General features: G+C 46.9%; 2 protein-coding genes across 3 annotated transcripts; one reads left to right on the top strand and one right to left on the bottom strand.

The window, feature by feature from the left end:
- The first annotated feature begins 6929 nt into the window (after positions 1–6929).
- On the top strand, positions 6930–12750 carry EIF2B2 (eukaryotic translation initiation factor 2B subunit beta). 2 transcript variants are annotated; one of them, XM_064423824.1, is made up of 8 exons: positions 6930–7124; positions 7667–7787; positions 8312–8460; positions 9158–9321; positions 9594–9689; positions 10560–10697; positions 11346–11412; positions 12269–12750. In XM_064423824.1, the coding sequence occupies exons 1-8, from the start codon at positions 6962–6964 to the stop codon at positions 12424–12426; spliced, it is 1056 nt and encodes a 351-aa protein (XP_064279894.1). In that variant the 5' UTR covers positions 6930–6961; the 3' UTR covers positions 12427–12750. The 2 variants fall into 2 exon arrangements, with proteins under 2 accessions (XP_064279894.1, XP_064279896.1); XM_064423826.1 differs by lacking the exon at positions 6930–7124 and adding an exon at positions 7233–7237.
- A 354-nt stretch (positions 12751–13104) lies between these two features.
- LOC135302860 (DNA mismatch repair protein Mlh3-like) lies at positions 13105–24134 on the bottom strand. The gene is made up of 10 exons (XM_064423827.1): positions 24106–24134; positions 23824–23928; positions 21775–21847; positions 21061–21132; positions 19982–20090; positions 16697–16856; positions 16036–16059; positions 15757–15838; positions 14339–14490; positions 13105–13602 (listed from the first exon to the last, which is right to left on the bottom strand). Exons 1-10 carry the CDS (start codon positions 24121–24123, stop codon positions 13513–13515), a joined length of 885 nt encoding a protein of 294 aa, XP_064279897.1. The 5' UTR covers positions 24124–24134; the 3' UTR covers positions 13105–13512.

The following is a 24134-nucleotide window of genomic DNA, read 5'->3' as shown; positions in this document are numbered from 1 at the left end:
TTGATTGCGTCTGGGATCTCTTCTTAGAGTCTCCTAAGCTCCACTACCAGAGAGCCAGTCCACAGCTAGGACTGAGATAAACCAGGTCAGTCATCAGCAGTTTGTATCTCCACAGTGAGAATGAGGATGGGAATGGTCGGGCTGGGGCATCCCCAGCTCCAGCCTCTTGGCACAGGTGACCCAGGGCAGGCAGCCCATGGGTACAGGGAGCCCAGGCCTCTCTCTCAGGAGACTGACTTCTGAGAAACGCAGAGATCTCCAGTGCCCTTGCAGGCAAGCAGAGCTGCACCAATGACCCCTGAACAGTCAGGGCTGTTCCTCAAGGAAACAGCTTGCAAACAACCTGCCTGGGCACCTGGGTCCTGAAGGACTCCTCAGAGCTGAGCTGCAGCAGCTCCAGCTCTGAGATGCCCTGGGCAGCACATCCCCTGTCCCTGGCGGCTGGCCGCGGTGGCGTCAGTGCCTCTCCCAGCCCAGGTGCGCAGGGGGATGTGTTTGCTGAGGGGCAGGCTGACAATAGAGGGAAATGGGCCGGGCTGTGCACCCCAATGGAGGTGGCTCACGGCCCCGGCCCCGCGGCCTGCGGCAGGCGGAAGCGTCCGGCCTTAGTCAGCCCCGGCCGCACGTGGCAGGAACTCTGCTGTTTGTTTTGGTTCCTGGGGAGGGGAGCTCAGCCTCCCTGGGGACCCACAGCCAAACCTGCAGGCACCTGACAGTCCAGCTCCATGCCTGGGGACATCAGGGGCTGGTCCCCACGGGTCACAGGCACTGCAGGCTGGCCTAGGTCAGACATGAGTTTTGGAGGGGCATGGGATGAGCACCAGGACTGCCTGAGAGCACTCCAGGCAGAGAACCCAGGCAAGGGGTATCCTTGGCAAGCCTGGGTACTGCTTTCAGACACTAATCCCTCGTGGGGGCAGGGACGATACTACCAAGAAAGATGTCCCTGAGACTGCCAGAGCCAAGCCCTGGGTCGGGTGTGTGCGGCCCTCATCCAGCCAGTGTTCCAGGAACAGATAAACGCTGCAGACCCAGTGCCACTCACTTAGTGCCCCCACGCTGTGGGGACTGGCCAGGCCAGGGGTGTTTGCAGAAAAGCACAGCCCTGGAGCAGGGTGAGGCACTGGAGAGCCACACCACAGCCCCAAGCATACGTGGGCACCTACAGTTCTGCCAGCAGCCCCGAGAGCCAGCGCAGGTACCGTGCCAAAACAACAGCCCCATGCACACCAAGTGCCTGAGAGCAGAGCAGGAAGCAGAGACATAGTAACCACAGCACAGCTCACCCTGCTCTGCCCACCTTCCTCTCCTGAAGCCCGGGTGGGAGCTGCAGCTTCAAGTCCCAGAAAGCCTGCAGGAATTTCTCTCCAGAAGCTGTAGAGTGCTGTGCTTGGGAAAAACAAGGCTGAGAGCAGGACGGACTGCTGCAGCAGTGTGCATGACCTTCTGCCACCGGCAGAGACAGAGCACCCTGGGCCCACACCGGCTGGGGCACAGGGAATGGCAACCATGGGAGGGGCGAGATTCTCCCAGCAGGAGCAGAGCAGCCTCTCCTCAGGAAAGACAGAGGTTATTTTTCCACCAGAGAACCAGGCATATTCTGCACATTTATCACGTTTCATCTACCCTGGGGAAAGGGCAGTGAGCACTGAGCAGCGAAGAGAGGTACACGGGCACAAACTGGCTGCTGCTCTGCTGCTGCTGCCCTGCTGCTGCTGCCCCTGCTCTCCAGCTTTCCCAGCCCAGCCGGTCGGTGGGCAGGGGCTGCCAGGCGCTTTTCTCCCCTGCCAAACTGGAACCCGATCCACGCCCAGCCCAGAGCTTCTGGCCGCTTATCATGTGGATGCAGTTCTCCTGCTTTTAGTTGTCAAAATATTGACACAAAGCAAAATAATAGTGATGGCGAGACTCTGCCTGGCTCTGGAAGGCAAACAGGCAAGGAGACGGGGAGTAGCAGACTCTGCTATTGTGTGGGACAGGGCAGGAGCCAGGGCTGCTTCCAAGCGCTGCTCCTCAGCATCACTCCTGCTGATAAGAGGGGGATGTGGGATGCGGGCGGAGGGCGAATATAAGCTCCACAGCACACCCTCCCTGCTGAGGAGAGCGAACGTGTGTATCGGCAGGGCTTCATCCCAGAGGCTTTCCTAGAATGTGGGTGGAGGAGTGGCTCATCTCTCCCTTTCCCCGAAACCTGGCAGCCACTGAATAGCTGCCATCACCCGCAGCAGACAATGAGCACGGCGAGGCCGGGGCCAGCTGCAGCGCCGGGAGCGCGTGAGCAGAGGAACTGCGGGGAGCTGGCTGGTGACCAGGAAGCAGCCCAGACTGCTGGTGTCACGGACCCCTTGGTGACCACAAAGCGTCCGGGCTGCACTCTGTCTCACTCCAAGGGCCTGGCTTCCTGCAGCCACAGCAGGCTTGCTCTGGGGCTTCTCTGAAGCCAGCTGGAGGGATGAGCCCCAGCAGCACCTCCTCTGTGTTGCTGGCCCAGCCAGCGTGCCATGCACCCTCAAAGTGGTGGCAGGGCCACAGCCAACACCTGCATGGTGGCACTGAGTTTTCTGAGCACTTGTACCTTTGGTGGCAGCGAAAAATGCCAATGCCTTTTCAGAGTATGAAAGTCCAGGACATAACAGCAATGCTGAGGACAACAGCTCCCACCCAGCTCTGTAGCACGCTCCCTCATCCCTTGCTAGAGCTTGTTTTCCTACATGACATGCAGTGACTTCCCACACTTCCCTCACCTCTTCCTGACCAGCCTGGCCTTTGAACCAGCTGTCTCCAGCTGCCTGTATCACGAGGGGAGACCTGGGCTACTGCCATAGATGAATGAGCCGACGAGTGAGGCTCCACATCCAGGGCAGGCATTTGGACGCCAGCTTCCCATGCCTCTCCCAGGGGCTGGGAAGAGCAAGAGGCAGCCCAGCTTCCACAACAAGCCCTAGAAAAACCTTCATGCTTCCCAGCCTTGGTCTCTATTTTTAAGGCTCCTAAAAGGAGGGGGGCACAAATTACAAACTTGCTGGCAGGAGAGACGGTCCCTGGGCCGGATTCAGAACCGCCTACTCATTTTCCATAGGGATTGTGGACTCCATTGGTACCACAGGGGTCTGGCTATGGGCTTGGCCTGCCTGTGTGTGCTGTGCTGACGTGAGGATGAGACAGCAGCCATTTTCCAGACAGAAACAAGCGCACGTACGCGCAGGCGGCCAAGCCAGGAGCTGCACCAAATCTTTGCTAACCTGGGGTACTGAATCGATCCTGTCATTCCCCTTAGCAACCCCTGCCTGCTTCCCCTTGGCCACCCAGGCAGTTATGGCAGCCAGGCTTTCCTGAGGATGAGCAGTTTAGGAGACAGCTGCTACCAGAGTCATCAGGAGATCAGCAGAACACGTGCCCCGGTACCTGCAGCGTCAGACGTGAATGTCAAGCATGCCAAAACTGCCGATGACTCAGACAACGCCTGCGTGCTCCTGAAAGCCACAGAGCTCGGCTTTCCAGCTATGCACGTACCTGCATTTGATCAGCAGCTCTTTGTTTGGGCTTTTTGTCTTCTTTCCTTGGAAGCTTGAATTCTAAACATGCATTCCACACTCAGTTCAGCTCATCATTTCCATCCCCTTCACTTACTAAAGTGACCTACTTTCTCCCCTGTAGCACACAGAAAACACTGGTTTGGGCTCCCTTCAGCAGATTCATTCCTGCCTCCGTGTCTGTGGTCTTGTTTTTGTCTCAGACCTTTGAGCACAGGTTTTCTAAAGAGGAATCATGTCACACCAAAGATACCTTAGTGCATCCTTCCCCTCAGACTGTGCTTTGTGTTCTCCCCACACCCATGCACTGTGACCTCCTTAATTCAGTCACTTGTGCTCAGCAAGTGGCTTAGGCACCCAGCAGTAATGCTGCTTCTGCCCGTGTCACCCACCCAGCCTTCAGTCCATGCTGAGCTGACAGCCTGCCTGCTGCTCCTGCTGGGCCATGGCTCAGCTGGCTCTCCTCTGCTGGCTCCTTTTCTTTGCCTGTGCTGAGCGTGAGCAGCTCACTCTGCTTACCCAACTCTTGCAGATGAGTCCAATTACTAGAGTTCAGCAAACTGATTCCCCTCCCTGGCATTTTATCCAGCCCACTTATCCACTGAGAGTTTCTAATCCAAACAGCCTCCCAGCACACAATGTTCCAGTGCTCCCAGGCTCTACCCAGCCTCTGTCCTGCCTTGTCCTCCCTCACATGAGCACTCGGAGGATGACATTCAGCCCCCAGGGATGCAGAATTCCCTGGGCAGAGGGAAGCAGTGTCTCCAGCAGTTGGCCCTGATGGTACAGAGCAGGATGCCATCCTGCCGAGCCTGGCAGCTCTCCAAGGAGGTGAGACAGTTTTCAGCTCCTCTGCAGGCCCATAAAACGTGCTGCCGTGCTCGGCTGGCCAGCTCATTCCCTGCTAAGGCTCTTTTGTGCACACAACCAGCACTGTGTGCAGCTGTGTCAGCCTCCTTGCTTGCTTGTGCACCAGCTGGGAAACTGCAGCCACCAACTCTGCCCAGGGCACACCCGGGAAGGGAAGGAGGGTGGGCTGAGCAGAAGACAGTTCCCTGTGCCTGTGGCAACAGAGGGAGGTCCTGCTCCAGTACACCCAGCAGCTGTGGAGCAGCAGGTGAGACTCCTTCCAGCTGCACAGGGCTGCACCTCCCGTCACTTCTGCACAGTGCCACGGGCTGCAGGCAGTGGGATTTTAGCAGAGTACACCGGGCACCGACATGCATCTTTCCTTCCCTGCTTGCCCTATGCTCCTGTGCTGCTTTGCTGCCCGTCCTCCTCCTCAACAGCTCCTCTGGAGTCCTGCTGGGCAGTCCTTGTCTAGCTCACTGGGTCCTGACAGCAGCAGCTGGCTAGTGACAGTGAGATGTCCTGCAGCCATGGTCCCTGTGAGCAGCCTGGGGTTTGCCTCGCAGCTCTCCAGAGAGCCCCAGGCTTTGGCTCAGCTCAGCTGTGCAGAGCTAATGGCTCCTGAAATCCCCATTCAGAGGCTTTCATTCATGAAACACAGGGCAGCAGACCAAGCGCAGGACTCTGTCCCTCAAGGGACACCAGACTGCCAGCTGCCTAAACTGGCTGTGGCAGCAGTGCCCGCCAGAAAGTGCTACAGGGAAAAGAACAGAAACAGCACAAACGGGAAAAGCTCTGCAGCCTGGCAAAGCGCTGGGAAAAAACTGTCCTGGAATCATTACTGGGACTGAACAGGGAATGTAAACAGCCCAGCATCCACAAGGAGGTCATAACCTCAGAGCCCAGTTTCCCTTCCTCTGCTCCGTCCTGCCTAATCTCCAAGAGCTGCTCTGTTTACTAGCAAGATAAGTAAACAAACAAAGGAAAGCTCCAACGCAGTGATTTTTATTTTTCTGGCCAATGCACAGGTCCCAGTCCCTGGGTACATGTGTGGGAGCAGTTTCTGCAGGCCAAGGCAGCTGGCACACAGCACTGCAGGACCAGCAGCAGGCACAGCCTCGCCAGCCCTGCCTGTAAGCGCCGGGGCAGAGGGGCAAAGGGGCAATGGGGCTTCCCTGCACAGAGGCAGAGCTGGGCAGACCTTGCTCCAGGGAGCTCCGATTTACGGCCTGTGGAATGGGGAACCAGGACATGTCCAGCTGGGACAGTGGGGCCCAGCACAGTGGAGCCAATAGCTGGGCAAACCCTGTCACCCTCTACTGACTTTCTCCAGGGGCAAAGGATGGGACAAGCTCGTAATGGAGTGAAATTCTGACTTCTGTCCAGGGCTGCAGCAGCCGCCAAGCACATCCAGTCAAACTCAGATGCGTGGCTTTTTGCCAGGCATTGGAGGCATACAGTGGGCTTCCTTCCCCAGGGTGCTGGGCTTTCTGCCTTCCAGGCACAGCACACAGGGGCACTTGAGGAAGCAGGAGGAAAGGAGAGGCATGGAAGGACTCAGTCCCCTGCAGGCTTTGGGTGACAAATCACCTGCATCAAGTCCTCAGAGCCAACACACCAGCTGTTGTTTTGCTGGGGACCCAACAGTCCCTGGACAGGAGCTGGCTGCAGGGCGAGCCCTAAGCTAACCAGACAAACACAAAGAAGATGTCGTGGACATCCAAGGCCCTACAGGCCTCGGCATGAAGCAATCACTGAAAGCTTCCAGCATAAAACTGTTTGCTTTTATTTCCTAATCTCAAACAACAGGACACAGACCAGAGTGATAGAGTAAAGCAATAAGGCAATGAGAATTATTCCATGGCTCCTGCCTGTTCCCTGGACACATTGCTCCAGGAACTAGACACAAAGGAGCTACATTCCTGCCTTATCCAGGGCCGGTTCTGGCTCTGCCAGCAAGAACAACTGGGCTGCCAGGGGCTGCGCCTTTCCCGGCCCGTTTGATTTGGCTCTGCAGAGGCCGGCGCGGCCCGCTCCAAAGCGAGCCCCCCCCGGAGCGACCCCGCTCCACGGCGATCCCGCTCCAGGACACGCCCGCTCCAGGACACGCCCGCTCGGAGCGATCCCGCTCCAGGACACGCCCGCTCCAGGACACGCCCGCTCCATGGCGATCCCGCTCCAGGACACGCCCGCTCCAGGACACGCCCGCTCGGAGCGATCCCGCTCCAGGACACGCCCGCTCGGAGCGATCCCGCTCCGGAGCGATCCCGCTCCAGGACACGCCCGCTCCAGGACACGCCCGCTCCAGGACACGCCCGCTCGGAGCGATCCCGCTCCAGGACACGCCCGCTCCGGAGCGATCCCGCTCCAGGACACGCCCGCTCGGAGCGATCCCGCTCCACGGCGATCCCGCTCCACGGCGATCCCGCCCGCGCGCTCCGGCCCCGCCCCGCCCGCCTGCGGCACCGCCCCCCGCCGGACGCGCCTCTCATTGGCTGGGCCGCCGCCGGGGGGCGGGCACAGCTCGGCAGCCTCCGCCAATGGGACGGCGGGGGGGCGGAAGCGGAAGTGCCGCCGCCATGCCGGGCGCCGCGGAGCGCGGCTCGGAGCTCTCCGAGCAGATCGAGGCCTTCGCGGCGCGGCTGCGGCGCGGCGGGGAGCGGCCGCGCTCCGAGGACACGGCGCGGCAGACGCTTTCGCTGCTGCGGAAGATCGTCGGGCACGGGCGATGGAGCCGGGCCGGTGAGGGCCGGGCGGCGGCGGGCGGACGCAGCGCGTTCTCCGGGCGGGCGGGCGAGCCGCGGGAGGGCGGCTGCGCCCCGGTCGGGTGCGGGGGGATCCGCAGAGCCGGGCCGGCCCGAGGCGGGAGCCAGCAGCGGGCTCGCAGTGCGTGTCCGGCCGCGGCCGGCCCTTCCCTGCCTGCCGTGCTCGCGGCCGCCTCAGCGGAGGAGCCGCCCTGCTGCAGCCGTGCGCTCCCCGCAGCCAGCCCGGGCACGGAGCTCTCCAGCAGCACGTGCTCTCCTCTTTCAGAGGAAAGACCAAGTGCTCTGCTGATGGTCTTCCCTTAGGCCTGTGTTGTGTCCAAGCGTTTCCGACTGCAGAACCCAGCAGCGGAACCGGCTGCTTTGTGGGGGCTCTCTGCTCGTCCCTTCCCGGCGTTTCTTGGTGCTGTGGTCCTTGTGCTGGAGCAGCTGCTGGCCCTGGGATGCTGAGGGGGTGCCCTCGTTCGAGGCTCACTTGGGCTTGCTCTGAGCAGTGATAACCGAGGCCCTCCCCTCTTTTAGGGGAGCTCATGGATCTGATCCGGACAGAGGGCCAGAGGATGACAGCAGCCCAGCCGTCAGAGACAACGGTGGGCAACATGGTGCGGCGGGTATTGAAGGTCATTCGTGAGGAATATGGCCGGTAAAGTGCCCCTCTTGCTCCCTGTATCTCTCTGAAAACCCAGAACTGCCCTTTTAAGCTGCCTCTGTAAAACCCCTTTAGTTTCCATCACCCCCTTTTCCCACCTGTCCTAGAGAGGGATTCAGGAGTCTAATGCTGAAGGAAACGCTGTTGTTTCCACTGTGGGTGATGACGTTCCTCTTTAGGAACCGCTCGGTGTACGTGTTGTGAGTGCCTGAGAACAGTCTGTGCCCTGCCTTGGGCTGTTCTGTGTCTGTGCCTGGGGGGTCCATCCCACTGGAGCAGTAGCCTCAAGCCTGCTCCTTGTCTGTGGACAGCAGTGTTTGCACACGTCTTAAGAAGGCACTTTCTGGCACAGATTCGGGTGTTTTTCTGCCAAGACAGCTATGGAAACTCTAGTGTGGCATGGTGTGCCTCCTGTGCGTGGCTTTCCTTCCTGTCTCTTCACATCCAGGTGTGCCAGCTCAGCCTGGCCGTGGCCCCGTGCTCTTTCCTGAGGCTGAAGAGGCCACTTCTCTCCACAGGCTTCACGGGCGCAGTGAGGAAAGTGACCAGCAAGAATCCCTGCACAAACTCCTGACTTCTGGAGGACTGAGCGAAGATTTCAGAACCCCTTACCCCTCCCTCAGAGCTAATGTTATTGAAGCTATTAATGAGATGCTAATTGAGCTAGGTACGGATGGGTCTGAATTGCTCCTGAGTGAAGATTCTTATGGGATGGGACTGATGCTTCTCTAGGTGAAATAAAACAGTAAGGATCTGGGAGGCTTAATCTGAAGGAACCAAGGGATTGAAGCCCTGCTGCTCCCAGGACTTAGTTTTTTAAGTCCTCTTTGGATGGATAGATTGTGGAAGGAGCAATATGTGGGGCTGTAGGCCTGTGCTCTTGGTCTTCTGGGAAGTCTTGAGTCCTGTGAAGAAGAGTGTAAAATCCCTATGCACAGATAACCTGACTCTTGTCACAAAGAACTGTGATACAATTTTCTTTTTCTGTGATTCTTGTGACGAATCAGGCACTGACCCACCTTCTGAGGCCCAAGTTGCCCCACTATTGAACTGCAAAAGTGTTGAAGCTTTGTGGGTCTTGTGGTTATCTGCAGCAGTGCTGACACAATCCACTCCCCTCACAACGGAGTTCTCAGTAGAGCTATTTTTATATATAATGAGGGTATAGCTAGGGAGCATGGGGCATTCAAGGGGCAGCTTCTTGGTTCCACTCTACTGGCAAAAAGATGGGGAGAAAAGCTGTTCCTTCACTACCAGTGCCAATAACACTGCTTTAGTGGAAAATAATCTTGGAGGACAGTCCTAGCAGCACAAGTGTTGCTCTTGCTGGCTGCTTTTACCCCCCTGTCTCCCTTGTGTTGCAGAGGGCACCACTGATAACATTGCCATGCAGGCTCTGGAGCACATCCACTCCAACGAGGTGATCATGACCATCGGCTACTCGCGCACCGTCGAGGCCTTCCTGAAGGAAGCTGCTCGCAAGCGCAAGTTCCAGGTCATCGTGGCAGAGTGTGCGCCCTTCTGCCAGGTGAGGCCTGGGCTGGCTGCACCCCATTGTCCCACACATTCCTACTGAAAGCTTGTGTCTGCAATCAAGATGAACATTACGGAAATTCCCCTGCAGTTGAGAGATTGGAGACAGCTCGTTGTCCTACCCCAGCATCCTTGAGTTGAGGGCTGTGTTCAGGTTTCATCACTTGGTATTTTTGCAGTTCAGACAAGAATTGAGTGCTGATACCTTTACAATTACACTGCAGGGGCTATGTCACAGGGAACCAACTGGATTCTCCCTCTTTTTAGGGTCATGAAATGGCTGTCCAACTGTCTAAAGAGGGTATCGAAACTACTGTCATGAGCGATGCAGCTATTTTTGCTGTCATGTCTCGGGTCAACAAGGTAAGGAGGGCTCCACTGGAGAAGGGATTTCATGGCAGACTGGGTGCTTGGGCCTCTCAAATCAGCTGCAAGTCCCAGCAGTGATGGATGTGTCTCTTCACTGAAGACTCAAAATTGTAATAGTCCCTGTTCACTGTGGGGGTGGAGATTCAGTGTGGAGCTCCAAGTCAGTATGATGACTGACTGAATAGTGACAGGTTTTTCTGGCTTAGTGGCTACACTTACAAGAGAGCCTCAAAGCATTAACCTCAGTTTTCAAAGGAGGTGGAACAAAAAACAGCATTTCCAAAGGGAAGAAACACCCCTTTGCCTGAAACAGAAGATTACTGATGAAGGGAATCATTACGGTTTGTCTTCTTAAACTGACATTTCTGTACTTTTAGAGATGAAAACTTGGCACCCCAAAATGGGGGGGAAAAAAATACTTGTAGCATACTAAAATGCAGCCACATCAGTTATTATCTATATATTTTGAGCTGCTTTATATTACTCCCTCAACCATAATGCAAGGGAATTTTTGCAGTGAGTAGTCAAGTTACTTGTACAAAGCTTACTTTGTAGGTTTGTAGAAAAGGGACCACAGCCCAGTTTCTGCTTGGTGTTCCCTGCAGTAGAACATGCATTTGTCTTCTGAAGTTCTCTGTGCTGGCCTCTCTGTGCTGAGCTGTGTTAGTGAGGAACGTTTCAGTGCAGAGCCAGTGCCAGATGAAACAGATCAGGCATTCAGCTGCCCTATAACTCCAGCCACTGGCTGGCTGGCTGCACTGACACAGTCCTCCTCCAGCTCATCTGTCAGGGTGTGAGCCAGGAAGTGTTCCTTCCCCAGTTTGCTGTGGAACATGCTATCCAATCCTGATTTGCCCTTTTAAGGTCATCATTGGTACAAAGACAATCCTGGCCAATGGCGCCCTGATTGCTGTGAGTGGGACTCACACTCTGGCACTGGCAGCTAAACACCACTCCACTCCACTCATCGTGTGTGCCCCCATGTTCAAGCTTTCACCACAGGTAAGTACAGCAGCTCCTCAGGACTGCACCTGCCGGGGCTTTTACTTGTAGGAGCTTAGGGTGGAGAGCAGCATCTGTCCCAAGGCAAGGTCAGTAAATGAGCCATCTCCCCCATCTAGCGCTGTTACTTCAGACAGGAGATCCTCACCCCAATCTGGCACACCTCAGGATCTCCTTGAAGCTCCTCTGCCACGTGCAGAGCAGTACGTGGGATATCAGGATGTAGGCACTGCCTCGACTGATGAGACTGGCACTGCCACACTTATTTTTCCTAAACCATGACAGACTTCCATTTATACCATTAGTGTTGAAAGGCAGAGAATGTAGAATGAGACTCTTTCTTACACTCAGTACTTTTTCAATATTGTCAACATGAAGTTGCAGACTGAGGAAGTCACTCCTCCAGTTCACTAGGCTTTGGTAAGGCCAGCCATGTCATGGAAGGCTCTAAAAGCTTTGAGGAAAAACCTTTCACCTGTAAATGTTAGAAAGTGCTTGTGCCTACAACCTATGTGATTATTGTAAACATAATTAATATCACCTGGCAAGTCACCTTCTACTGCATTAGTTCCTTCCAGTGCCAGGATCTGTTTTCACAAGGATAATCAGGGCTTTTTTCCTGATGTTTCTGTCCTCTTTCTCATTTAGTTCCCTAATGAAGAAGATTCGTTCCACAAGTTTGTGTCACCACAGGAAGTGCTGCCATTCACAGAAGGTACTGGTTATTCTTTATACATCTGGTCAAGCTGGTTCAGACTATTTTTTTTTAAACATCAGACTATGTTATAACCCAAGACAGAAAATCCTTTTTTACTTTGACAGAAAAGAGTGCTGTGAACGATCCAGTTTTATAACTGCATATAATGTAAAGTAGAGAAACAGGATTTCTCTTGAACACTGTCTTTGCAGTTTTGCTTCTGCTCTGAAACAGTGTTTAATTATAGGATGGTAATAATGATACAGGTAGGCAGCAGTTTCCTGTGGGACAGGGCAGATGCCCAACACCAAGGGCAGCTTCTGTTCTTTCCTGTAACTTCTTGAAACTTTGTTACATGATACAGCCATTGAAACAACAGTGTCTCTGCCATGGGCTTCCCACACAAGCACCATCTTTAGAAAGCCATCCGTGCCCAAGCCCATTTTCAGTTAGCAAAGTCTCTTTCAAAGCCCCATTTCTGTGTGACAAAGGGTTTTGAAATGAAGATAGCAGGCTTGGCAGCAGATTTTAGTTTTGACCTTCTGAGCATTTCTTTAAATAATAACTTTGGCAGTATCAGGACTCTTGTATTTTATATTGGTAGGGTTTTTTGGCAATGAGTCAGTCTATATCAGAAGGGATCTGGGGTTTCTACCAGCAAAAATGACCAGAAACAGAGTTTTGCCATTCACTGAAGATTCCTGTGTACCTGTAATTCGATGACATCAGTGAAGAAGCTGGGAAGTATTCAGGATGTTCAAATACTGACTTCAGGGTGGCATGTGTGTAGCCACTTTGTTTAGGGACTCCAGAAGGTGTGCAAAAGACTAACTGTACTTTGAGTTGCTTTGACTGATATTGCTGCTCTTCACAGGGGAGATCCTGGCAAAAATCAATGTTCACTGCCCAGTGTTTGACTACGTCCCTCCGGAGCTCATTACTCTCTTCATTTCTAACATTGGGGGTAACGCGCCTTCCTACATCTACCGCCTCATGAGCGAGCTCTACCATCCGGATGACTATGAACTCTGACACTGCCAAGCACATCACTGTCCAGGCTCTTTTCTCTTTCTCAAGATACAACAACTAATTAAAGTGTATGTTGCAAAGGCAAGTTGCTGTGGGGAGCCAGTAGGGAATTTGCTCAGCAATGTCTTTCCTACCCAAAGCAAGATAAGGCAGAGCTCTTGTACAGGTTTATATCACATGCTGTGTAAGAAACCATATGGAGCTGCTAACCTTGATTTTAACATAGCAAGGCATATGTGTAACTCTGGGGCAGCTAAGCTGTTACTTCAAAATGCGCTGCAATAAAGGCTGTTTACAGTGATCTCACTGTTAAGCACATTTTCCATATGCAGTTGTTTTGTTTATTTAACTAGCAGGAGTTTTACCAGTGTAGTCAGTTGCCTGCACTCACTACAGGATGCAGCAGCCAGCTTTACAGTGTGCTTTCACATGTAAATGTGATAGGAGTAGGATCCTATCAACAGTTGTCTTCAAAATGGATATTTAGCTATTGAGTTATTCCTATGGGGCTAGGTGGGGATTTAGAAATCTCTCACTCAAGAGCACAAACTCAAGGAGCTGGAGAAGGCAGCTGTGTGTGTCATTCATTGCCTAGTTAAGTGTTTCTGGATTCTAAGTTGGCCTAAATGTACTATGAAGCTGGTCGATCCTCATTCCAACCACTGCCATGAGCCCAAGGAGTGAGTTGAGTGTGAACTTTATTAAGAAATACCTTCCAATTTTCAAAGTACTATAAAATACACTAATTAAAATTCCCCTCTCTATTACACAGAATTATGCTGTGCTTGCAGAAAAGTGCTTTGCTTCAGTACCTGCAAGTGGCTGCAGCTCCTTGCACGCCGCAGGCCAGCACTGACATAGCACCCAGACTTACAGCGCTGTTCCTTAAGGTGGAAGGTGCTTCTCCAGGCTCCAAGGGTGGGCTCCTCCTGCCATGTTCTCCTGGTTGGTCTCTGCTTCTTTGGTCAGTAGTTGGTGGAGAGCTTTGGTGACTGCACTGGCTCAGAACCTGGCTCCACACAGGGTAGTGTAGTCTAACAACAGGATCATGGATCATACCAATGCTTCTGGTGGTTGCAGTTTACAGTTTTAACTTTTTTTTTTAATAGGTTCTTTTTTTTGTCCAAATAGCTGCCATGCTCGTGCCATCTTCCTCAGTCTAGTCAAATTGGGTTTAGGCTGGAGGGAGAAAAATTAAGAAGCACAAGTTATAACTGAGTAAATAAGTTTCAGTGTTTCCATACTCCTTGCCCTAACACAGTCATTCCTAAGTTCATATCTAATTCAAAGTCCCACCTGACTTTCAACAGAATCCAATTTAATAACAATAAAGCACAGTAATAGCAAAAGGGAGGAGTAATGATTTTGTTTTAAATTTAAATGTCACCTGATTTAAATATAATTTAAATGTAACCTTTTCTAGTGGAAGGTGTTTGCAGTCATGGCAACTAGATGATCTTTAAGGTCCCTTTCAACCCAAACCATTCTATGATTTTATAACAAATGTTGCTATTCCTGTGCTTTATCCCCATTTTATAGCATCTTAAAGTTTGGGAAAGTAAGCATTTGTTTAATTAGCATCTTTGCCACTAGCAGAATTTCAGAATTTCCATGTTTTCCAAATTTTACACTTTAAAACTGCAAGCACTTTAAATGTATGCTTAACCTTAAGGACACTATTCAAGTCAGTGTGACTATTCAAATAATATATGGTAAGATCCTTGCTAAAGTGTTTACAAGACAGATGGCTTTTGTCCTAAAGTTTCATTTTATTGATAACAATATGTTACAAGTCAAGTAATAGAAGGCCACTTGGGATGGTTTCAAACGGGACGATCTTAGTTCTCACACACGTACGTGATGCACCCCTGGTAACCCAGAACACGGATTACCAGAGGTGTGTCCCACACAGTACCTGTTTTTCCTGCTGTAGATGGTCTATGTCTGCAAGAGGCAGCATTGAAGGTCTTCCATGAGCACACTGGAAGGGTAGCTTACAAGATGACAAAGCTTCAATAAGCCTGCAGCTCTCCTCCAAAGTCAAATGCTCATTAAACTTAATAGCTCCTGAAAAAGAGAGACACATTCTTGCCCCTGCTGCCAAAGAGGACTCCCTTCCACAGCTGTGGATTTCAGTGAAAACACTGGGGACATCTCCAAAAGATTAGCTGAGAGGCTGCAAAGGCAACCCAAAGGCTGCAGTGCAGCAGCCTTGGGGCTTAGCTCAGTTAAAGAGTGCTGTATAAGGAGATCAGCTTTCCATGGCTTAAACTTTAACGTAGTCCAAGTCTGATGGACAGTAAGATTATTACGTTTTGGCATTTCAGGTAATGTTGCAAGAGGCAAATGGGCTTTTTTGTGTGTGTGTTACAGCTAAGTTGGAAGCAGTTCACAAATCCAGAAGTATTAAACCAAGACAACAGTTAACAGTTTCATAGGCTTTAGTGGCTCTCTGTGGGTGCCACAGACAGGTGTCACTTCTGAAGCCAAGTGCTAGCCCTGTCACTGAGTAGTCTCACAAGTGAGCACTTAAAGGTGTCCAGAGGAGATTCAAGCAGAACATTAGGGAGTTATTCCAGAGGTGTTTACAAACTTTAGCCTTCACAGATACACAAGACCATCTGCAATATACTTTCAGCCGTGGTACTTTTTTAGACACAAAAACCCAAAACCTATTAACTGCCAACTGAAAATTGAGACACTGTTGAGAAAACAGATACTTCTGGTTCACATTTGCCCTTTCAGTGTGATCCTGTTGATACTGTATATGGCACAGGAATTGCAACAAGAGGCTGGAGCTACTGCAGTCAAGACCAAGAAGGCCTGCTCCTTGCCCGGTGCTGGGAAGCAACAGTTCCCTTAGAAGATGTAAATTTTTACCGCACTCATTCCAAAAGTACTTGAAATGTTGCAGGCACACTTAAACTATCACTTGGGATACTTCAAGGAAATTAAAAATTTGGAAAGAGTGGCTAAGTGTTCTTTCCTGCATGCTTTCAGGCAGATTCTATCTCCTTCCCCCTTGGCCCAACATAGAGCTGTTATCTGAATGGTTTAGAGCACACACAGATGAATGCATCTCAGAACTGTATGTTTCACAAAAAGGTTGGGAAGTATGTTAGGCCCACACATTAATAAATTGGGGGAGTATTGCTTATACCTTAGTGCTGTCCATGAGCATTACCTCTTCATCCCTAAGAAATAGTCTTTAACCCTGCAATAGCTGCAAACATCCAAACACTGCCCCAGGGAGGATGATGCGTAGAGACAAAGGTTTGGGGGAAAAAAAAAAAAAGAAAAAGAAGGAATGAAAGAAAAGTACAGTTTCCCTACCATGACAAGCCTGGGAAGCTAACACCTTCAGAAACGTCAGAGGCAGTGTCCCTCGTGCTCCTCCTCTTGTGGTCTGCAATAGCTAAAAGCAGCAAGGAAACATCATGTTACTTTCCATTTAATATGAGAAGAAAGAACTGTAACACAAAGGAAACTGAAAATGAGGAAAAGCTAGGGGATTATTTAGTCCACTCTCATTTGAAGCTCAACAGGCTCCCTTTGATTCACGCAGTAAGCATTGGATGTTACAGTCAATTCCAGAAGTAGACAGCAACTCACCTCAACTTGTTCTTGAATAAGCTCCTAGAAAGAAAAAAGGTAATGTCATCAGTTGCTATTTTTCCCTTCCAACCCCCTACCCTAGTTTGTTCACATCTGTGTGTAATTTACTCTGTGACTGCCAGAATAAGTGATACTATTCGTAGTACACTGACCACAGTGTGGAAGATCTAGGTGGAAGTCCTGACCTCCCACTGCAAGTAATCACTTCAGAAATTTCTCCCTCAAACTGCAGAACATCTGAAACAGTGGTTTTTAGAAAGCCCCACTGACCGTGTAGAGATTTCATGGAAGCAACTTTAATACTGCTGATACACAATTATTATTTGTTACGACTTATTCATTTTACTGTTCCTTCATTTAATCATTTTTCTGTTCCTTCAAACATTTACTGTCCATTCAAGCATCCATGCAGTAAATTTTTAAAATATCTTTGCTATATACAGTTTTTCTTAGCTTCTCCACTAGTGCAAGTCTGAAATAGTCTATCATTTCAGTTCAGTGATTTCAGTTTTGGGACTATTTAGCTACTAAAAGGGTTGGCATTCACATTTGCCAGGGGACTTCATTGTGTCCTTCATCACAGAGATCCTGTAATACCCTGGGCCATGAGTACAGAACAAGACCTACTATCATAACTTCACCCATGTCCACAGCTGACCTCCACAATACTTTTAGTGATAGGTTGTCTTTTCCGTCGTAGTTCGTTGGCTTCTCTTTCTATAAAACACATTGGCACTTTCCTCACAAGAATCAAGGAGTTGTTTGTCTCAGGAAATGATAATTCAAGACCCAAGTCCTCCAAAGTTTTGTAACAGCATCTGAGGAAAAAAAACCAACAGAAATAAGACATCAACCATTGTGTCTGTGACTCCACAGCACATGTAAATATTTCTGTAGTCCACATACATGGTGGACTCATGTTCTCATATCTCTTCCTGTAACAGTTTCCCATCTCAAAATCCATGCCTCATGAGATTCCAAGTAATTTTGCCTTTTTGGCTTATGGGTGTTTTTTCCCCCCAATCAACCGTGCATTTTTCGTGTTCCACAACTACAAGATCTAAGAGTTCCTGTATTATGTGAAGAGAGGCTTTATTTCTAAATCTAGAAATCTGCCTTTTCTGAAGATGCACGAGATGTCTGGTTCAACATACAAACATTCCAAATACTGAAATTACACAGCATCAAAACTTCCTTAATCTAAAATAACTGTGATTTCAATTAACACATATTAGCAAATTCTTAAAATGGAAAAAATATTTTAAGAAATTTATGATGGTTTAATGAACTTTATATCCTGTTAAGCAAAGAAAACACAGGAAAGAACAACCTCTAGTTAATTATGACATATGTCAGCCTGTGGATGGAAAAATACACACAAAAATGAGACTTCAGAGACAGATGAGAGCTTATCTTCAAAATGAAAACAACTGTAACAATATATAATTTATTAATTCAGGGAGCATTGACTTAAAACAAAGGTGGTAACGGTTAGTTCTAGAAAAGAAATTCTTTGAACAAAAAATAGAAAGAAGCAAATCTAAACTTACCTAAATCAATAATGAGAATAGTACAATTATTAGCCTCCATGGCCTGTGAAATTCTACTAAAAAAAAAAAAATAGAAGACATGTATAGCCTTCAGCAGGCTATACAGAAAGAAAGACAAAAGCCCATTGTGAATGAAATGACAATATCCAAGCAGCTATTGAAGTCAACTGGGCTTTTCTATTTTTTTTAATCATTATTAAAAGAAAAAATAAAGAAGGAAGTTCAAGAGAGTCAACAGAACAATGCATTACTACAATGCTTAGTAGATAAATAACAGAAGCAAAGCTGCAGGTGAACCAGAGTCCAGCTAAACAATTAAACTGCAAGCATAGATGAAGTTAAAGGTCTTTTAGACAAGTTAATTTATTTTATTACATCAAACTTAACCACAGAACACAGTCACAGTTTGACAGTAACAGTAACAACAGAATTAAGATTTTCCCATAATACTTTTAATTCCTAATGTTTTAGTAATGATAATCTCACAGAGCATTTGCAAAGGGATGAACTGCTAATACAGACTGAAAAATTATTAAGTCACACAATAAAAGTACTAGTAAGCTAGCACTAGTAAGCTTCTTGCTGAGAATCACAACTGACTTCCCTCTGTGCCCCTCATATTCAACCAATGTCCTTAGAAGAAACACAGGCCTTCTTGATTTACTTTCTTACTCAGTTTTGCAGAATGTTTGTGATTTACCTGATTAAAAAACAAGTAGCTCTCAGAATTTATTAGCTCTTTCAAAAAACCTTTAATGCCACCTCTTAAAAGCAGATAAAAAAGGAAATGCAAAAGGTTGTCATGGATAGAGAAGCACCATCTATTATGATTCAGAGACTACGGAAGCAAGGTATGCTGGCAGCAGATGGTCAGCGTTCAACACGAGTCCTGATCTATATCCTCATGATTGTTTATTAATGATGTGGAAAAGAAGAGGCATGGTGAAGCAAGGAAATTTGTAAAAAGCACAAAATTATTTATGTCAGCTGAGACTAGAGACAAAGCTGAACTCAATCAGAATTTTAAACAAGTAGGAAAATTAAGATTAGTAGGATGAATGAAAAATGGGCAGAAAAACTGAATTTATTCCTCCTAAAGACAAATAAATACAAATTATTAGAAGTAATTTAATCTATTTCTACTTTTGGCTGGCTTCTACATAAACAACACAAATTCAAATAATAACCCCCACTACTCTGTTTCTTTGCCTTGACCATCAACAGAAAAGCAGCTCATGCAAGCAGCAGTAGACAAAAAAGGAATATCAGGTGTGGATATAATCCACAGAATATCAGGTGTGGATATAATAAACAGAAAACATGGGCACAGCTGCAAAGCTACTGTACAAATCAATGGGATTCTCTCACTTGGTATATTGTTTTCAATTTCAGAGATCCATTCTCTAAAGTAGATCTATTAGAAATGAGAGACATTCATAGATGAGTGCAAAAATAAATGGAAGTCAAACAAGAGGCATTACAAATATTGTGACGTTGGCAACAACATCATTGAGAGGTGGGAACAAAAAAAAATCCAATTGTTACAGAAATATGAACACCACTAAGCAAGTGTATCCCTGTAAGAGGCAACAACCTTAATAAGGACTGAATCAGCAGCTGTTGAGCTGATTTTGTGTTGCCACAGGAACCGCAAAATAAAAAAAAGAACAGTAATGAGGCAATACTGACAGAACTTCATCTGAAAATTCAGAGCAATGCACTGAAAAAACCTCACAAATGCATGTGGCAGGTGACAGACAGGGATGTGGGGGAAAAGAAAGTTTGATGAATGTCCAATAGGTCTGCAATAGTCCAACAAGAAATCTGTATCTAAACTCTTGAAGTACAAAAGTTAAATATCCTAATTGTAGCTAGGTCACCATTCTGAAACACTTGGGAAACAGTGTTCATTAGTTACTCTTGGCAGTCACCTAGGAAAAAGGAATGTGTTTTTGAAGGATTCACAATACAGACTTTCCATACCCCATGCTCCTCTTCTCAAAAAGTGCCTGTAAAGTCAGTACCTAGGTCGACAGTCTGGGCACTGCACTCCTTTGTGCACTCCGAGGTCCTGAGCCCCAGACAGGAGGAACTGTTGGAAGCTGCTTTGGCAGTCTTCTGGCCCACACATGAAGGTTTACTTTCCCAGGGAAATCAGAGCACATTGCAAAGGCACAGAAATGGCACACCCCAGGGTTTTGTCTCGAGATGTTGTAACAACATGCCTAAGAAGCATATCTGTTTCCCTCAGTACAGACAGAGCCAACTGGGCTCTGCTCAGGAAAGAATCAACAAATTTTCTCCTGAGTTTCATGATAATCTGGCAATATATAGAGATCTTCCTGGTCAACAGAGCCATTCCCCAAAATTGAGAGCTATTTGTCACTACTAACCGTAGAAATCTTCTTTGCTCTTCAGTAACTTCAATCTCCAAAGGGGGAGAGATGGAGGATGACAGTATTTTCTTCTTGCCACATGCTGCAGCTTCCTTCTCATAGGAATCTGTGAATGAAACATTTAGAAGTATCCCTCTTAAAATATTTACGGAGGCATTACCCTTAATGACCCTCTGGTTTGGCATGTAGTCCCCTGCTTGGATTAAAAAATGACCACAGAATGCCTTCTCTTGAAACTTGTGGAGGACTGGGAATGTCACAAACCAGACATCCAGTCTCTGGGGAAGGGTTGGTTAATGCCACTTTGTTTTTTTCCCACCAGTTCCAAAAAAGAGTCACCCTAAATAGCAAAACAACCTACTGATATATTTGGTTCAACTCAGAGAGAACAATTTTTCCACAGAAAAGTCAGATATAAATGGAGTTACAATACTATTCATTAAGCATTTCTCCCTTCAGTCTTTACCTTTTTTCAGTACCTGACCAAAAGGAGCAGAGTTCCTGGAACACTCAGCAGGAACTGCGCAGTGTTTGTTGATGTAAGAGAAGGTCAATGATTTTTAAGTACTTGATGGATGGCTATTGTGCTTTTTAACACTGAAACCAATGGCTAATGAGCTTACACAGAAGACTATTATCCCTTTGCAAACAGTCAGACTATGGAAATTTTAGGCTTTAAGCACAGTATTCAGCTAAAAAGGAACCAAATTAACTAGGCTCTTTACTCAGCATCCCGTGTCTTATTCTTCACAGTATAACCACACAAACTTACTGATGTTGTTTTATTTCCTCTTCATTGTTTTTCCTATCAGTCTTCCTGCTCTTTCATTATGTCAGGACTATTTTAGTTCAATAGTTCTGTGGGTAGGGAGTCTATCTTTTATTTTTGGAAAGGCTATAGGAATTTTCAGCTGCCAATATTATGATTGCTACAGATACTGAATGTCTGCACTCTTCTAGGGATCAGGATAAAGATGTCAAATGGATATCCTATAGGTTCTGGACATCCCAGAGAGCTCATCTGAACTTTTCTGTGCACTGATTATCTTTGTTTCTTAGACCACCTGAATCCTCACCTGCAATCAGCTGCTCCAAGCGGATCCGTTCATGAGCTGCATGTTGGTCCACCAAAATCAAGAGGTTTCCATCTAAAAATGTACCACAACAGATGAGAAATAGGCAACTTTGTACCAGACAACTGCAGTGGTGAGGAAGAATAACCACTTTCCAGAGGCCACATTTAGAAGATAAGTATCAGTTTGTTTCACAGAAACAAAGTGAGGAGGAGGCTGTGTTGGCAGAACATAAAGTTACTACAGAACAGAAATTCAGTGGTCCAAAATGGTGGTTAAATTAGGGAATTAAATTGAGTCAGAAACTCTTGTCTATTGACATCTTCATCTAACTTCAGAATGAGAGCTGAGGTCACCTACAAACTGTTCTGTTTGACACAATCTTTGAAAATGTTACAAAACCTACTGATTTTGAATGCCTTTTTTGTACAGCTTCAGAAAGCTTCAACAATGAATATGTCCAGACACTGTGAACAGAGCCTGAAAGATATTAGCAATTTGAGTACAATCTATTTTTATAACATTAATCTGAAGGCAGTAGGAACACTCAGCAATGTCCAAAATAAAGATAAAGAAGATCCAAGAAATTTCAAGTGAAGACTAAAGTTTTCCTCTACTAACAATATCATCCCAAGGCAAGAAGAAATTACAAATAGGACAGTGCTCCCTCTGCAGTCCACTTTACAGCCACCTCAACTTCATGCTTACCAGTCTTACCTGTCTTGTTTTCCATTCCATTCCTAGTGTTAATTAAACAAGCGATAAATTTATTGTCCACTTGCTGAAGAACCTGTAAGACACTCATAAAACTCATTATAGAGCAGTACAATTATTTTTAAAATGAAGGCAAACAAAAGAAACAACAATCAAAATGGATCAAGACTAACAAATAGCTAGTATGACAACTAGAGGACTGAAAGCTACATCTTTCCTAACCCAAAGGGCCTAGCAAAACTAGACTGAGAAGCTATATAGTTATTCTTTATCAATACAGTGGGGAACTAAATATGGAAAAAGGCAGACATTATTTAAACTAAATAGAATACTGGCAGAAGATCAAATGACCATTAAATGGTCACAAAACAGTTTAGTCTGGAACTAAGTGTTGAAATATATTTTAAAAAAATCTGGATAAACTTTTTCAAAGATAGTAATAAGGGCATGGGTACTACTGTTCTAAGGTGAATTAAATAGTCAGGTAGAAACCTCCTTGAGTTGGGAATGAAAGCTGGGCGCAGTGACTCCGAATAATAATTGATCTGTTGATATCACCAAAAGAGAATGTAAACAACTTTTTTTACTTGCTAATAATCTGCAGAAGAAGGAAGCAATTTTTCCCTTCATTTTTTTGATGTAGAATTTGCCTCTGTGACTCGATTCCACTTTCCCCTCAAGCATCAAAAATCAACCATGCAATATTGAGATGAGGTGCACAATGCTTTCAGTATCTTATTGTTTCTTATAGATTTCAAATATACAGATATGGTGTTATGGAGTAATTTCTCCCAATGTTACATAGACAGCTCACCCAGAATTCTCTGTTTCACAACATGTGCATTGTTCACCTGGTAGGTAAAAATTAATGTATTTCTTTTCAGGGGTACAAGACTAATGATTCTTTTTATTCTTTTCCTATTGCATGATGCAACGTTATCTGCTTTTAATCTTTTGTAGAGAGGTTCTCAAAATTGCTGTAGGGTACTGAAGGCAGTATTTAGCTTTTTCAGAGATAAGAAGTACTAACTTCCTCTAATTTTGCCTTCTTAAAAACATAGAAAGGAAAACATGACACAGGTAATCACAGAAACTTTCAGTTAGTTTTAAAGAACAGTTCTTATTATAAGAAAACAGACAAACGGTACCTTCCATTCTCCATCTTTCCTCTCTTGTCTTTGTGAAACATAACCTCTTCACTACAGTAACTTTATTTACTCCTATTATTTATGCACTCACAACATAAGTAATGGAATAATTTGAATCCTTGTCCACCCTGGAGATGAACATTTCCATGCCTCACCCAGTCAGGACCTGCAGTCTCAAAGTCAGCAACCTGACTGTGTAAGAGTAGTGCCAGCTGGACCTTTTGCTACTGGGATGCAAGAGAGGGAGAGAATCCACTCTGGCACTTCTACCCAAGCAAACCATCACATATGTAAGCTGAAGACTTATATTTACATTAGCTTTTAAGCTCACACTCAAAACATTTGATTCAAAAAACACAGAAATAATAAAATTTGATGTTATTATGCCACTATTAAAAATCACTTTTAAGCACAGACATAAATCTTAGGGTGAAATTTCAAGTTTTTTCATTAAACCTTGGATTTGATTTTGAAATCACTCTGCTAAGGAATTAAATTTCTAAGGTAAAAAAAAAAGGAAGATACAGGGCACAGATGTAGGAGAAATATAAACTAAGAAAATGCTAAACAAATACAAAAATTGTACTTTGAACTATCATTTCGTTAATAATGTTTCTAAGCAGCAGTAACAGGGCTATCTCTTGATTTTGATCTAATCATACTAGTCAAGTAATCTTAGAGTCACTTGCAGATAGCTGATTAATCATGAGATGTTACTAAGATATGGCATGACACACATGTCCACTGGTATCACACATGACCAAGAATTCAGTTAGTGCTTGTGAAAATTAGGAATGTGAACTGTTTTCCTGGATATTTCTTTCCTACCAGGCAGAAACATCAGCAAATCCCACCTACTGAGTAGGATTTAGGGGATGAAAGGTAGTAATAGATTATATTATACCTGCATTGAATGAACCATGTCTTTGGTGAAACGATAAGGATACAAGATATTGTGAATTTTCACAGCCAGACTGTCAGCCTGACCGCTGGTCACATCAACTGCAATCTGTAAAAACAGGATTTCACATCAAGGAAAGGCTCAACAATATGGCAAAAAACCCCAAACACACAGAGCAAATACTACAAACAAACCAGTTTTAACAAAAACTGGAAATAACTACAATTCACAAACCAAGCTTTCTATACAAGAATAACAGCAACTAAAAAAATCATCTGGCAATACCCATACTTCTACTCCCATGTATCTTTCCC

Source organism: Passer domesticus, chromosome 6 (genome assembly GCF_036417665.1).
Source record: "Passer domesticus isolate bPasDom1 chromosome 6, bPasDom1.hap1, whole genome shotgun sequence".
Classification (NCBI taxonomy): domain Eukaryota; kingdom Metazoa; phylum Chordata; class Aves; order Passeriformes; family Passeridae; genus Passer; species Passer domesticus.
This window is presented reverse-complemented; position numbering and strand designations above follow the sequence as displayed.

Coding starts and splice junctions, on each gene's coding strand:
- LOC135302860 (XM_064423827.1), bottom strand. Junction 15,839..16,035: donor TTATTCAAGAACAAGTTGAG/GTGAGTTGCTGT, acceptor TGCTGCTTTTAG/CTATTGCAGACCACAAGAGG. Junction 14,491..15,756: donor AGCTTCCCAGGCTTGTCATG/GTAGGGAAACTG, acceptor TCTCTTTTTCAG/GAGCTATTAAGTTTAATGAG.
- EIF2B2 (XM_064423824.1), top strand. CDS start 6,962: ATGCCGGGCGCCGCGGAGCGCGGCTCGGAGCTCTCCGAGCAGATCGAG. Junction 8,461..9,157: donor TGAGATGCTAATTGAGCTAG/GTACGGATGGGT, acceptor CTTGTGTTGCAG/AGGGCACCACTGATAACATT. Junction 11,413..12,268: donor AGTGCTGCCATTCACAGAAG/GTACTGGTTATT, acceptor TGCTCTTCACAG/GGGAGATCCTGGCAAAAATC.